The 14,144-nt window shown below is 45.2% G+C and overlaps 1 protein-coding gene across 1 annotated transcript; it reads right to left on the bottom strand.

Annotated features, from left to right (window-relative positions):
• Positions 1-9,351: 9,351 nt before the first annotated feature.
• Positions 9,352-13,830, bottom strand: LOC311514764 (olfactory receptor 52P1-like; the record flags this gene model as incomplete). The annotated part of the gene is made up of 2 exons (XM_084617462.1): positions 13,714-13,830; positions 9,352-10,448 (listed from the first exon to the last, which is right to left on the bottom strand). The coding sequence occupies exon 2, from the start codon at positions 10,402-10,404 to the stop codon at positions 9,352-9,354; it is 1,053 nt and encodes a 350-aa protein (XP_084473588.1). The 5' UTR covers positions 10,405-10,448; positions 13,714-13,830.
• Between the last annotated feature and the right edge of the window lie 314 nt (positions 13,831-14,144).

Genomic DNA, 14,144 nt, shown 5'->3' with positions numbered 1-14,144 from the left:
CGGGCTGCGAAATGCACCCGCCACTTTCCAAAGACTTGTAGATGGTCTCCTAGCGGGATTAGGAGAATATGCAGTCGCCTACCTTGACGATGTGGCCATATTTTCGGGTTCCTGGGCAGACCACCTGGAACATCTACAAAAAGTCCTTGAGCGCATAAGGGAGGCAGGACTAACTGTTAAGGCTAAGAAGTGTCAAATAGGCCTAAACAGAGTGACTTACCTTGGACACCAGGTGGGTCAAGGAACTATCAGCCCCCTACAGGCCAAAGTGGATGCTACCAAATTGGCCTGTCCCAAAGTCAAAGAAACAGGTTCAATCCTTCTTCGGCTTTGCCGGTTATTACAGACGATTTGTACCGCACTACAGCCAAATCGCTGCCCCACTGACAGACCTAACCAAAAAGAAACAGCCAAATGCTGTTCAGTGGACCGAAAAGTGTCAGAAGGCCTTTAACAAGCTTAAAGCGACACTCATGTCTGACCCTGTACTAAGGGCCCCAGACTTTGACAAACCGTTCTTAGTAACCACAGATGTGTCCGAGCGTGGTGTGGGAGCAGTTTTAATGCAGAAAGGACCTGATCAAGAATTCCACCCTGTAGTGTTTCTCAGCAAAAAACTGTCTGAGAGGGAAAGCAACTGGTCAGTCACTGAAAAAGAATGTTACGCCATTGTCTATGCTCTGGAAAAGCTACGCCCATATGTTTGGGGACGGCGTTTCCACCTGAAAACCGACCATGCTGCACTGAAGTGGCTTCACACCGTCAAGGAAACTAACAAACAACTTCTTCGGTGGAGTTTAGCTCTCCAAGATTTTGATTTCGACATCCAACACATCTCAGGAGCTTCTAACAAAGTGGCTGATGCACTCTCCCGTGAAAGTTTCCCAGAATCAACTGGTTAAAATCGTCCTTGAGATGTGGAAAATATTGTTAGTCTTTATGTACTTGGTAGTATATTTAGAGATGCATGTGTCTTATTAACTCTGTTTTTCCTAGAGCTCCAGGAAGAAATCCCAGCCAGTGTTTCACCCTAGCTGAGATTTGGGGGGCGTGTCATAAATATAAAGGGAAGGGTAAACCCCTTTGAAATCCCTCCTGGCCAGGGGAAAGCTCCTCTCACCTGTAAACGTTTAAGAAGCTAAAGGTAACCTCGCTGGTACCTGACCAAAATGACCAATGAGGAGACAAGATACTTTCAAATGCTGGGAGGAGGGAGAGAAACAAAGGGTCTGTGTCTGTCTGTATGCTGGTCTTTACCGGGGATAGACCAGGAATGGAGTCTTAGAACTTTTAGTAAGTAGTCTAGCTAGGTATGTGTTAGATTATGATTTCTTTAAATGGCTGAGAAAAGAATTGTGCTGAATAGAATAACTATTTTTGTCTGTGTATCCTTTTTGTAACTTAAGGTTTTGCCTAGAGGGGTTCTCTATGTTTTTGAATCTAATTACCCTGTAAGATATCTACCATCCTGATTTTAGAGGGGGGATTTCTTTATTTCTATTTACTTCTATTTTTATTAAAAGTCTTCTTGTAAGAAAACTGAATGCTTTTTCATTGTTCTCAGATCCAAGGGTTTGGGTCTGTGGTCACCTATGCAAATTGGTGAGGCTTTTTATCCAACATTTCCCAGGAAAGGGGGGGTGCAAGTGTTGGGAGGATTGTTCATTGTTCTCAAGATCCAAGGGTCTGGGTCTGTAGTCACCTAGGCAAATTGGTGAGGCTTTTTATCCAACATTTCCCAGGAAAGGGGGGGTGCAAGTGTTGGGAGGATTGTTCATTGTTCTCAAGATCCAAGGGTCTGGGTCTGTAGTCACCTAGGCAAATTGGTGAGGCTTTTTACCAAACCTTGTCCAGGAAGTGGGGTGCAAGGTTTTGGGAAGTATTTGGGGGGGAAGGACGCGTCCAAACAGCTCTTCCCCAGTAACCAGTATTAGTTTGGTGGTGGTAGCGGCCAGTCCAAGGACAACGGGTGGAATATTTTGTACCTTGGGGAAGTTTTGACCTAAGCTGGTAAAGATAAGCTTAGGAGGTTTTTCATGCAGGTCCCCACATCTGTACCCTAGAGTTCAGAGTGGGGGAGAAACCTTGACAGGCTCTTCTTCTTGCGATGAGGTGTCACCTTGGTCATCCTGGATCTGCTCTAGGGTATAGAGGTTCCCCTTTTAGGTCGGCCAGAGCACAGGCCTCTTTTTCTTTTGTTTACAGGCACACTCAATGTGTCCCTTTTTGCCATAGTGTCGACACACCAGGTCCTTACACCATCATTGTGATGCCTTGTGACCTGGCTCACCACAGTGGCAACATTCCTGACTCTGCACAGTTTTGTGGGAAGGTTCTTGTGACATTTTATGCACCCTAGAGGATGCACCGATGGATTGCGCCTCCTTTGTAGCCAGTTCCATGGAGACGGCAATGTCCACAGCCTTCGGTAAGGGAAGCTGAGCCTCTCTCAATAGGCTCTTCCGTATAGTTTCACGCTGCAAACCACACAGTAACCTGTCACGCAGGGCATCATTTAACATTTCCTTAAATTCACGGTGTTTTGCAAGCCTTTTTAAAGTTGCTACAAATTGTACAACTGTTTCCTCTTCTTTTTGGCCTCTTTTGTGGAACCTCTATCCTTCAGGAATTACCAGTGGTTTGGAGGAAAAATGGGACCCCAGGATTTCTGCAATGTCACTGTAAGATTTGGTCTCAGGCTTAACAGGGTGTAATAAGCTGCATAGCAGGGAGTAGGTTTTAGCTCCCACAACACTTAAGAATATTGGCACCTTCTTCTCTGCTGTAATGTCATTGCAAGAACAAAAAGATCAAAACGCTCAGTATACACATGCCACTGCACTACATTCTCCTCCAAAGGTTCCAGTGGCCCTTTAAGTGTAGCCATGGTTTTAGTTTCATGTTTCACAGTCAGTGCCAACAAGCCAGCACAGTCAGTGCAAACAAGCCAGTTCTTACCCCCTTCCAACAGCTGAAAGATTTTGGTAGGTTTTTTTTGTTTGTTTGTTTGCTTGCCTTGACTTCCACTTCCTTCTGTGGCTGGGGCAGCACAGGGATCCCATTCTCGTCGCCACTTTGTTGTATCCTTGGGGGCAGCACTTTAGGAAGGAATCACTTGAGACGCAGAGAGCGGTGAGCCATGAAAGCAGCCATTTATTTTCCACACACTGAACTAACCAAACCAGCCCAAACTGGCTGGGCTATCCCCTAATAAGCTAACTCAGTTGCCATAGCAACAACAAGGTGCTATGAGCATGACAACCAAACACACAACAAGCCAGAAGAGTTGAAGGCAGCAGTGCTGAAGCAGAGCTGGGGAGCTGCAGCTGGAGCAGACCAGAACCGGGAGCTGGATCCGCACAAACCTGCTGCAGCAACAGGGAGCCACGGCTGAGCTAGAGTAGGGAGCTGCAGGGACAGAGCCAGGACAGTGGATGCCGGCAACTAGTAACAAGGTAGCCGATCACAATGAGCAGCTCAGGAGAGCAAGTTGGGGCCATGGACAGAGGGCCTAGCACAGGGAGATGTCACCAGACCGGAGGGCCTTGAAGACTGGACTCAGGAGAGAGGACGTCAATCTGATGTAGGGCCAATTGCTGGGGAGAAGGGTCCTGCCACCTAGAGCCTGAGGGTGTGTGGCCACTGCAAAAGCCAGTGTCTGACTTGGCAGTATCACCACAGCACAACTAGAGGCTGGCAGGGGGCCTGGGATGTGTGAGGAACACAAAGAGAACAGTTCTTAGGTCCCAGACATGGCTGTGTGTCAGGACGGGGTTCCTTGTTTCCTTGAACTTTCCCATTTATCCTTAATTTTCTTTCCGGTTTCAGAGTAGCAGCCCTGTTAGTCTGTACTCGCAAAAAGAAGAGGAGGATTTGTGGCACCTTAGAGACTAACCAATTTATTTGAGCATAAGCTTTTGTGAGCTACAGCTCACTTCATCGGATGCATTTAGTGGAAAATACAGTGAGGAAATTTATATACACACAGAACATGAAGGAAAAAAAAAACAAACCTGTAAGGAGAGTGATCACTTAAGATGAGCTATTACCAGCAGGACAGCAGGGCGGAGGGGGAGGGGGATTTGTGTCCATTTATTCTTTTACGTAGAGACTGTGCAGGCATATCACATTGGTAGATGTGTAGATGTCCACACTATCAGAGGCTCGTTCACCTGCACATCCACCAATGTGATCTATGCCATCATGTGCCAGCAATGCCCCTCTGCCATGTACATTGGCCAAACTGGACAGTCTCTATAAGAATAAATGGACACAAATCAGATGTCAAGAATTATAACAATCATAAACCAATCAGAGAACACTTCAATCTCTCTGGTCATGCGATTACAGACATGAAAGTTGCTATATTACAACAACAACAACAAAAACCTTCAAAAGCAGACTCCAACGAGAGACTGCTGAATTGGAATTAATTTGCAAACTGGATACAAGTAACTTAGGCTTGAATAGAGACTCGGAATGGATGGGTCATTACACAAAGTAAAACTCTTTCCCCATGTTTATTTCCCCCACCCCCGCCCACTGTTCCTCAGATGTCTTTGTTAACTGCTGGAAAGTTTTCACCCCCCTCCACCCCCAACCCCCACCCTTCTCTCCTGCTGGTAATAGCTCATCTTAAATGATCACTCTGCTTACAGGTTTTTTTTTTTTCCTTCATGTTCTGTGTGTATATAAATTTCCTCACTGTATTTTCCACTAAATGCATCCGATGAAGTGAGCTGTAGCTCACAAAAGCTTATGCTCAAATAAACTGCTTAGTCTCTAAGGTGCCACAAGTACTCCTCTCCAATTTTCTTTCAGTCGCTGTTTAACACATTCTAGTTGGTTTGAAGTTAATGCAGTGATCAGTGGGTCAAAGAAGTGTCCGGTGTGAAGAGAGTACTCCACGGTGGGGACACCCTAGCTCCTGTCCTAAGTGACCACGATGAGACTGGGGGTTCAGCCTTCCAGGAATCTTTGACTCAGCCATATCGCCATTACGAGGACTCTTCCAAACAGGAGAGTGGAAGGGGAGTCCTTGAGGTCAGGCAGGCCTCTGGGAAAAGGGAGTGGGTGTAGGGACTTGGACTCTTTCACTACCAGTTCCCTTGGGGTGACGCAAAAGCCAGGAAAGATCCCAACAATAGTTCCCCACTTACATTAGGGAACTGTTAGAAAATGATAGGTTGGATTTATAGTGACGTATAAACAGATGTGTAATTGGTGAAAACTTTCAAGAATTGATAAAAGCCAAAATGTCTAACTTTGGGGAGAACATAAGAACATAAGAATGGCCGTACTGGGTCAGACCAAAGGTCTATCCAGCCCAGTATCCTGTCTACTGACAGTAGCCAATGCCAGGTGCAACGGAGTGTGTGAACCAAACAGGTAATGATCAAATGATCTCTGTTCTGCCATCCATCTCCAGTCTGACAAAGAAAGACTAGGGACACCATTCCTTACCCATCCTGGCTAATAGCCATGAATGGACTTAACCTCCATGAATTTATCCAGTTCTCTTTTAAACCCTGTTATAGTCCTAGCCTTCACAACCTCCTCCGACAAGGAGTTCCACAGGTTGACTGTGTGCTGAGTGAAGAAGAACTTCCTTTTCTTGGTTTTAAACCTGTTTCCCATTAATTTCATTTGGTGGACCCTAGTTTTTATATTATGGGAACAAGTAAATAACTTTTCCTTATTCATTGTCTCCACACCACTCATGATTTTATATACCTGTATCATATCCCCCCTTAGTCTCATAGATTCATAGATATTAAGGTCAGAAGGGACCATTATTATCGTCTAGTTTGAGCTCCTCCACAATGCAGGCCACAGAATCTCACCCACCCACTCCTGCAATAAACCTCTCATCTATGTCTGAGCTATTGAAGTCCTCAAATCATGGATTAAAGACTTCAAGTGCAGAGAATCCTCCAGCAAGTGACCCGTGCCCCATGCTACAGAGGAAGGCGAAAAACCCCCAGGGCCTCTTCCAATCTGCCCTGGAGGAAAATTCCTTCCCGACCCCAAATATGGTGATCAGCTGAACCCAGAGCATGTGGGCAAGATTCACCAACCAGATACCCAGGAAAGAATTCTCTGTAGTAACTCAGATCCCATCCCCATCTAACATCCCATCACAGGCCATTGGGCCTATTTACCAAAGATCAATTAATTGCCAAAATCATATTATTGCAACATACCATCTCCTCCATAAACTTATCAAGCTTAATCTTGAAGCCAGGTAGGTCTTTTGCCCCCCACTGCTTCCCTTGGAAGGCTATTCCAGAACTTCACTTCTTTGATGGTTAGAAACCTTCGTCCAATTTCAAGTCTAAACTTCTCCTCTTTTCCAACCTGAAAAGTCCTAGCCTCTTTAATCTCTTCTCATATGGGAGCTGTTCCAAACCCCTAATCATTTTAGTTACCCTTCTCTGAATCTTTTCTAATGCCAGTATATCCTTTCTGAGTTGAGGAGACCACATCTGTATGCAGTATTGAAGATGTGGGCACACCATGGATTTATATAAGGCAATAAAATATTCTCTGTCTTATTCTTTCTCCCTTTTTTAATGATTCCTAACATCCTGTTAGCTGATGTTATGAAGATGGCTCAGTTTTGGGAATCTCTCTAACGTCCTCAGCCATGAAGACTGAAGGAAAGAATTCATTTAGTTTCTCCATAATGACTTTATCATCTTTAAATGCTCCTTTTGTATCTCAATTGTCATGGGGTCCCACTGGTTGTTTAAGAGGCTTCCTGCTTCTGATGTACTTAAAAACATTTTGTTCTTAACTTTTAAGTTTTTGGCTAGCTGTTCTTCAACTCCTTTTTGGCTTTTCTTATTACATTTTTACACTTAATTTGGCAGTGTTTATGGTCCTTTCTATATACCTCACTAGGATTTGACTTCCACTTTTTAAAAGATGCCTTTTCATATTTCACTGTTTGTTTGACATGGTTCTTAAGCTCTTGTTTAGTTCTTTTACTGTGTTTTTTTCATTAGGGGTAATTTAATTGTGGAAGTCTTGTTTACTCCTTCACATTACACAAGAACCAGGGATGACTGAAGGAAATTAATAGGCTGCAGGCTAAGATATTCAGGGATTCAACCCCATGATCTGGGAATCCCTGGCATCTGATTGCCTATGCTTGGACTGGAGAACAGGAGATGGATCCCTCAAGAACAGCCTGTTCTGTTCTTTCAGTGTGAAGATTGGTATTGGTCACTGTCAGAAGACAGGATACTGGACTAGATGGACCATTGGTCTGACCAGCATGGCTGTTTTTATGTTCTTATCTTAGTCTTCTTTTTCTTCTCTGGGTGGTGCTCCTTGTAGTTGATGGGGCCCACATGCCTCACTACATCAAAGAGTCCCTGCCAATGAACCAATCATCTGAAGAGCAAGCTTGGTTGTAACCATAACACACAATCACCCAGTCGGAACACTCACAGCTAGACCCCTTTATTATCGGCCTTCTCTTGTACCTGCTGTGCATTTAGCAAAATTTTTCGAGCAAACACTCACAAAGTCTCGAGGCAATTTCTTAATTGAAGAATTTATTGGTCTATGTTCATTACCTGAGGACTTCCAAGACAGCAGTTCAAAGGGCGAAAACTTGAAGCCTTGAGGCACCTCCCTGATTGGTTAAAGGAGGTTGAGGAGGAGTTGATCGTAATATTCGGAATCTGGGGCTACAGAATTCAATAATGTCTCCAGAACAGTTCCTTGAAATCACTCTACCAACCCATCGGTTTGGAGATGGTAGATCAACATTCTTAATGTCTTTACCCTCAGTAGTCCTTGATCTCTAAGGATTTATTGGGGTATTACCACCCAGAAAAGGACTTTCATAAGGTAATTCACTCGTTTTGCTCATACTCTGGGTGATGGGATTCTGCCTAGGGGGAAATAAACCTCTCCGGATGCCTTTGTCATCGAACCATGCCTGCGGTCTTTCTTTCTGAATAACATCAAGGTCTGCTGAATTAGTAGGTTGCCTCGCCTGCCAACACTGATAATTTTGGAGCTCCAAGGAGAGAAGCACTGAACAATGTTACAGAGGCAACACCATTCCAGGTCTTAACAATTCCGGACGACACTCTGAGTCCAGGGATGAACAATTCTACTGTCTGGGGCAAGTCAGTGATTGTTTTGCCTCCTGCACAAAGTATTGTCACTGTCTCAGTCACTCGGGTTCCACCACTTCTCCATTCACCACGGAGAGTTGTTCATAGACATGGCTAAGGATAAGATTAAGTCATAGAAGTCACAGATTCTGTGACTTTCGGAGACCTCTGTGACATTTACCACTTCAGCCCTGGGGCAGCGGGTGGAGGCTCCTGAGCTCTCAGTTGCCATGTGTGGCCAAGGAACCAGCAGCTTTCAGCCACCTCTGGCGGTGGGGGAATGTGGCCCTCCAAGTGGCTCTTGGCCGTGTGGGGACCCAGATCTCGGAGCTGCCACTGGCAGTGGGAGCCGTGGAGCTCTCTCACATGGGCTGCAGCAGGGGCTCGGGACCTCTGAGGTGCTGGGGCTGCAGTGGGGGCCACAGAGCTGTTATCTGCAGTGGCAGTAAGTGCTGGACCCTCACCCGTCCTGAAGTGCGGCTCAGGCTCTCATACTCCTGATGAGGCTTTAATCTTCCCCATTTCAGTCTCCCCCGCAGACCCTCGTGACCTGTTGGTGACTTTTACTAAAACTATCTGTGACAAAAAACCTTAGTCATGACTATTCAGCTGGTCTGCCCCTCTTCCTGAAAAAAATTGTGTTGTGGGCCAGGATATCCCTCCCCGGGTGAATGCATTCTGGATGCTGTCCAGGGTTGTGGTGAATGCAGCCCCATGGACCGATTCAGGCAGTCCGATTCAAAACATAGAGAATCCCTCTAGGCAAAACCTTAAGTTACAAAAAGATACAAAAAACAGGAATACACATGTCCTCCAGGACAGTGAATTTCCAAGCCAAAACAAAGAAAACCTGAAGCATTTTCTAGCTAGATTTCTTACTAACTGTACAGGAGTTGAAGGGCTTGCATCCTTGATCTGTTCCCAGCAACGGTATTACACAGACAGACAAAGGCTTTCCCCCCCTCCAGATTTGAAAGTACCTTGTCCCTCATTGGTCATTTTGGCTCAGGTGCCAGCGAGGTTACCTTAGCTTCTTAACCCTTTTCTGGTGAAAGGATTTTCCTTCTGCTAGGAGTACAACTCGTAAGAACTGCACAGTCAAGGAAGGCTGACTTTTTTTACAGATTGTTTGTGAGCATACTCTTCCTCCATGCCAGGGGTAACTGGGGAACCATGGCGCTCACAGAACTTCTGGTCTTCCTCCCAAACCGCATCCCACTTAGTGCTGGTTCACATACTCTCTGACAATTTGACAGTTCCCTGATGGACACTGCAGGCCTGAGGAGATATCGTCTCTTGTGTCTGCAGAACTTTGCGTGAACTTTGTGTCTGCAGAACTTCTGCAGGTGTATTTGACTACTTTGTCACGAAGCTCTTTCATTTTGACCCCATAAATGATAGGGTTGAGCATGGGAGGGATGAGGAGAAGAAGGTCAGCTAAGATGATATGAACATAGGGTGCAATGCCTTGACCAAAGTAGTGTGTAAGAATGGAGAAGAAGGTAGGGGTATAATATGTCAGCAACACACAGATGTGGGCTGTGCAAGTGTTAAGGGCTTTCTGGTGGGCTTTATGAGAGGAGATTCTGAGAACGGCCCTGATGATCAGACCATACGACAGGGCAATGAACGTCAGGTCAAACCCATTGATTACAAACATTAGCACAAAACCATATATCCTGCTGACTCTGATGTCCCCACACACCATCTTCACCATAGCTATGTACTCGCATTGTGTGTGGGGGTAAATGCGGTTGGCACAGAATGTCTGCTGACTCAGGAGCAGGGGCAGGGGCAGAATGAAGAGAACAGCTCTTATGAAACCTACAAGCCCTAGCTTAGCTATTTGTGCATTGCTGAGGATGGTGGCATATCTCAGAGGGTTACATATGGCAACGTAGCGATCGAAGGCCATTGTCACGAGGGTGGATGAGTGCATCACAGAAATCGTGTGGAGGAAGAACATCTGGGTGAGGCAGCCAGCCACAGTAATGCCTTTCAAATTGAACCAAAATATGCCCAGTGCCTTTGGCACAACAAAGGTAGGTGTGGCAATGTCTGTAAGTGCCAGCATGCAGAGCAGGAGGTACATCGGCTTCTGCAAAGTCTGTTCCTTACCTACAACACACAGAAGCGTGACATTTCCCAACAGGCTTATAATGTAGAATGTAAAGAAAGGAATGGAAATCCAGATGTGGGCAGCCTCCAGGCCAGGGATGCCCATTAGGATGAAAGTTGAAGTGTCAGAGTGGGTGAAGTTGAAAGGTGCCATGAAGCAGTTGATGCATCGATATGACTCAGAAATGCTCAAGGTGCCTGTAAAGGGAGAAAAGCACAGCAAGGGGGTTCTTATTTGTAAAAAATAATATGGTAAATATGTTATAGTTATGAACATTCTCGGAGTCTTCTTGAGTGAGGAGTGAAGAACTACCGACGATGTCACTCCCTGCTTTCCATAGATCTAGAATACGGAGGGAACCGTTTGTTTCAAAACTTGGTTTCCAGACTCGTTTGTGGGAAGATTACAGACTCCCCAAAATGGAGTCCAGAGTTATGTGGCCTGGTCACATGGCCTTTTAGAGTCATAGCATCCACTACGTATAGTCTGTCTGAAGCATTCTCAGGGAGGCTCACCAGGTGGGAGATAAGTTTCTCTAAAGGCCTATTGTTTCCCCCAAAGTCTCATTGCCCTGAATAGGCCCTTCCCAACCATCTATCGAGACTGACATCAAGTTCCCTAGTGGGCGTTACTCACTTGTAACTACATTTGAAATACAGGGAAGTCATCAAAATTCAGAACTTTTGACCAAAATCATCAATACATACAACCATAACCATATTCAGAAAGTCATAACTTTTCCAATAACATCTTACATGACCCATCTTGCATAAACTGTATCATAATTATGCTATAATCATATCATCATATCACAATGAACAATATGGGGTACATTGTTACAAAAATATCAAATGTTATTTCTACCAGTGAAATGCCTGAAGTTACAGAACAACAACAAATGGAAACAAAACTGAGTAAAACTTGTGACACCCAGATTGTAGTTCTGTGGCTTGCCATGGGAAAGAGACCCTGAAACTCCCCAAACACACTCTGTACCACGAAAGGTCCCAAAGTTGGCCTTGGACCAACAAACACAAAGAAAAAAATAATTTCAACAGCACTGCCCACCTGTCCACCTACATGCTGCTTTGCAACCCTGTGATGTTCCCCTCTGGTGTTATCTGGACTGGTGATCTGGTTGGTCACCCCAGTCTTTAGCTTTGGTAGCCAGCCTTACCCTGCTCAGCTGTGAGAACCCCACTCCTGGGCTGTTCACGCTCAGTCTTTGACATGTAAACTGCTCTTTGGATTATGCAACCGAATGACACTAGCCAATATCTCCTTTCCCAGACACAACCTTACTCTTGCAGTGTGCAGGTGTGCCCGCAGGGCACTCCAAGCTTATGTGAGTTTGTCAGTTTAAGAAAGAAATGGAAATGCCCCAGGCTTGTTATCCCAAGGGGAGTCTCTTACACACTTCAAACCAAACACACTGCTTCAGGTAGAATAAACAACAAATGTATTAAGTACAAAGATAGAATTTAAGTGATATTCAGTGATAGGCAAAAAGTCAGAGTGGTTACCAAAAGAAAAGGAAATGTAAGCACACTGTCTAAACTCTCAATCCTATTAGACTGGGCAACATCTAGATTAAGGATTTTTCTCACCCCACTGAATATTGCAGTCCTTAATATACAAGTTTCCTGTGTAAACCTGGGCCAATCTCCCCTGTTGGAGTCTTGTCTTCTTCTCAGTGGGGGCAGGAGAAGGGCCCAGTATGTGTCCGCTCTGTCTGTTTTACAGCCTCAATCCATGTGCTTGGGGGGCACAAGTCCAGCCATGTCTGGGGGGCATTGCTGAGTCTCTCCAAGCAAGGTTGAGCAATTCCCTCTGTGGAGCTTCGTGCACGTGAGTCATTGCATTGGAGCTCCCTTGCTGGACAAGGGCTCTTGATGGGTTGTTTGACACCCTGCCTGGGGATTGGTCAATTTCCTTGCTGTTGCCTCTGGAGAGCTAATATCTGACTTATTCCCCAATTTACAGCATGTTTTAGTGACCACCATACAACACCATAATCATAACTCCATATTCATTAATGATACACATGTATGGATAGAGGCATGATTTCAACAGATCATAACCTTTCCCTGATACCTTACAAGGCATGTTTTCTATGTAAAATCATGTTTATATGAAAATGAGGACTATGGCGGTTACAGGATGCTCCCCGGTGATAGAGAATGTCTCACCTCCCCCCTTAGTTTGCTACAAGAGGGTTAGCCACCGACTAGCTCAAAGGCAGGGTGTGTTATCGCTCTCTTGGCACCCAGCCTTCAAGGCCATGAGGCGGTGTCATAAATATAAAGTGAAGGGGAAAACTCCTCTCACCTGTAAAGGGTTAAGAAGCTAAAGGTAACCTCGCTGGCACCTGACCAAAATGACCAATGAGGAGACAAGATACTTTCAAAAGCTTGGAGGAGGGAGAGGAACAAAGGGTCTCAGTCTGTGTATATGCTGGGTCTTTGCCAGGGATAGACCAGGAATGGAGTCTTAGAACTTTTAGTAAGTAATCTAGCTAGGTATGTGTTAGATTATGATTTCTTTAAATGGCTGAGAAAAGAATTGTGCTGAATAGAATAACTATTCCTGTCTGTGTATCTTTTTTGTAACTTAAGGTTTTGCCTAGAGGGGTTCCCTATGTTTTGAATCTAATTACCCTGTAAGGTATCTACCATCCTGATTTTACAGAGGTGATTTCTTTACTTCTATTTACTTCTATTTTTATTAAAAGTCTCCTTGTAAGAAAACTGAATATTTTTCCATTGTTCTCAGATCCAAGGGTTTGGGTCTCTGGTCACCTATACAACTTGGTGAGGCTTTTTAACCAACATTTCCCAGGAAAGGGGGGGTGCAAGTGTTGGGAGGATTGCTCATTGTTCTTAAGATCCAAGGGTCTGGGTCTGTAGTCACCTAGGCAAATTGGTGAGGCTTTTTACCAAACCTTGTCCAGGAAGTGGGGTGCAAGGTTTTGGGAAGTATTTTGGGGGGAAAGAAATTTCCAAACAGCTCTTCTCCAGTAACCAGTATTTGTTTGGTTGTGGTAGCAGCCAATCCAAGGACAAAGGGTGGAATATTTTGTACCTTGGGGAAGTTTTGACCTAAGCTGGTAAAGATAAGCTTAGGAGGTTTTTCATGCAGGTCCCCACATCTGTACCCTAGCGTTCAGAGTGGGGAAGGAACCTTGACAGGTGGTGTGCCTCAGTTTCCCCATTCAGACACTGCAAACCAGGTTTCTATGCTATGATCAGATTTAAATCTGTTTGCAGCTATTAACTATGAACTAGACTTACCATAAGGTAATTTAATTAATTGATTTGTGTCTCTGGAATTTTGGTGCCTCAGGGTCTGGGAAGATAGTTTTTCAGGGGGATCCTGCACATTGGCTGGCTCTTTGCCACCTTTCCCTAGAGGATGGTGATCTGAGCTCCCTGGGCTGGCTGTGTTTACCCTTTGATCAGACACAACTTTTTCCCAGCAGCTTTCCCACGACTCACTAGCATGGGGGAAGACACCCCCTTCTCTGTCAGTTGGGGCATTTGTATTCTCACAGACTACCACCTGGCAACTTCCTGGTCTCAATTCTTCCGTTATCACAGGCATTGGAGCTGCAACTAGATGTAAAGAGACACAGATATTTTCCAAAAAAAGTATCAGAAATAGCGTCCTGAAAAACTGGGACCTGGATTGGGGTACCCTCCGTCACCCCTTCCTCTGTCGCTGAGAAGTAAGCTGTGGGACTGCTCCCCTCCAGGAAGCCAGTTACACAGTTCCCTCTCAAAACCTGGGTCACCGGCTGTCAGGGTTCCCTCCCCACCCTGAGCTCTGGGGCACAGATGTGGGGTCCCGCATGAAACACCCCCTAAGCGTATTTCTACCAGCATAGGTGAAAAATT

Source organism: Lepidochelys olivacea (assembly GCF_965140295.1).
Source record: "Lepidochelys olivacea isolate rLepOli2 genome assembly, chromosome: 1".
In the NCBI taxonomy this organism is placed as follows: domain Eukaryota; kingdom Metazoa; phylum Chordata; order Testudines; family Cheloniidae; genus Lepidochelys; species Lepidochelys olivacea.
This window is presented reverse-complemented; position numbering and strand designations above follow the sequence as displayed.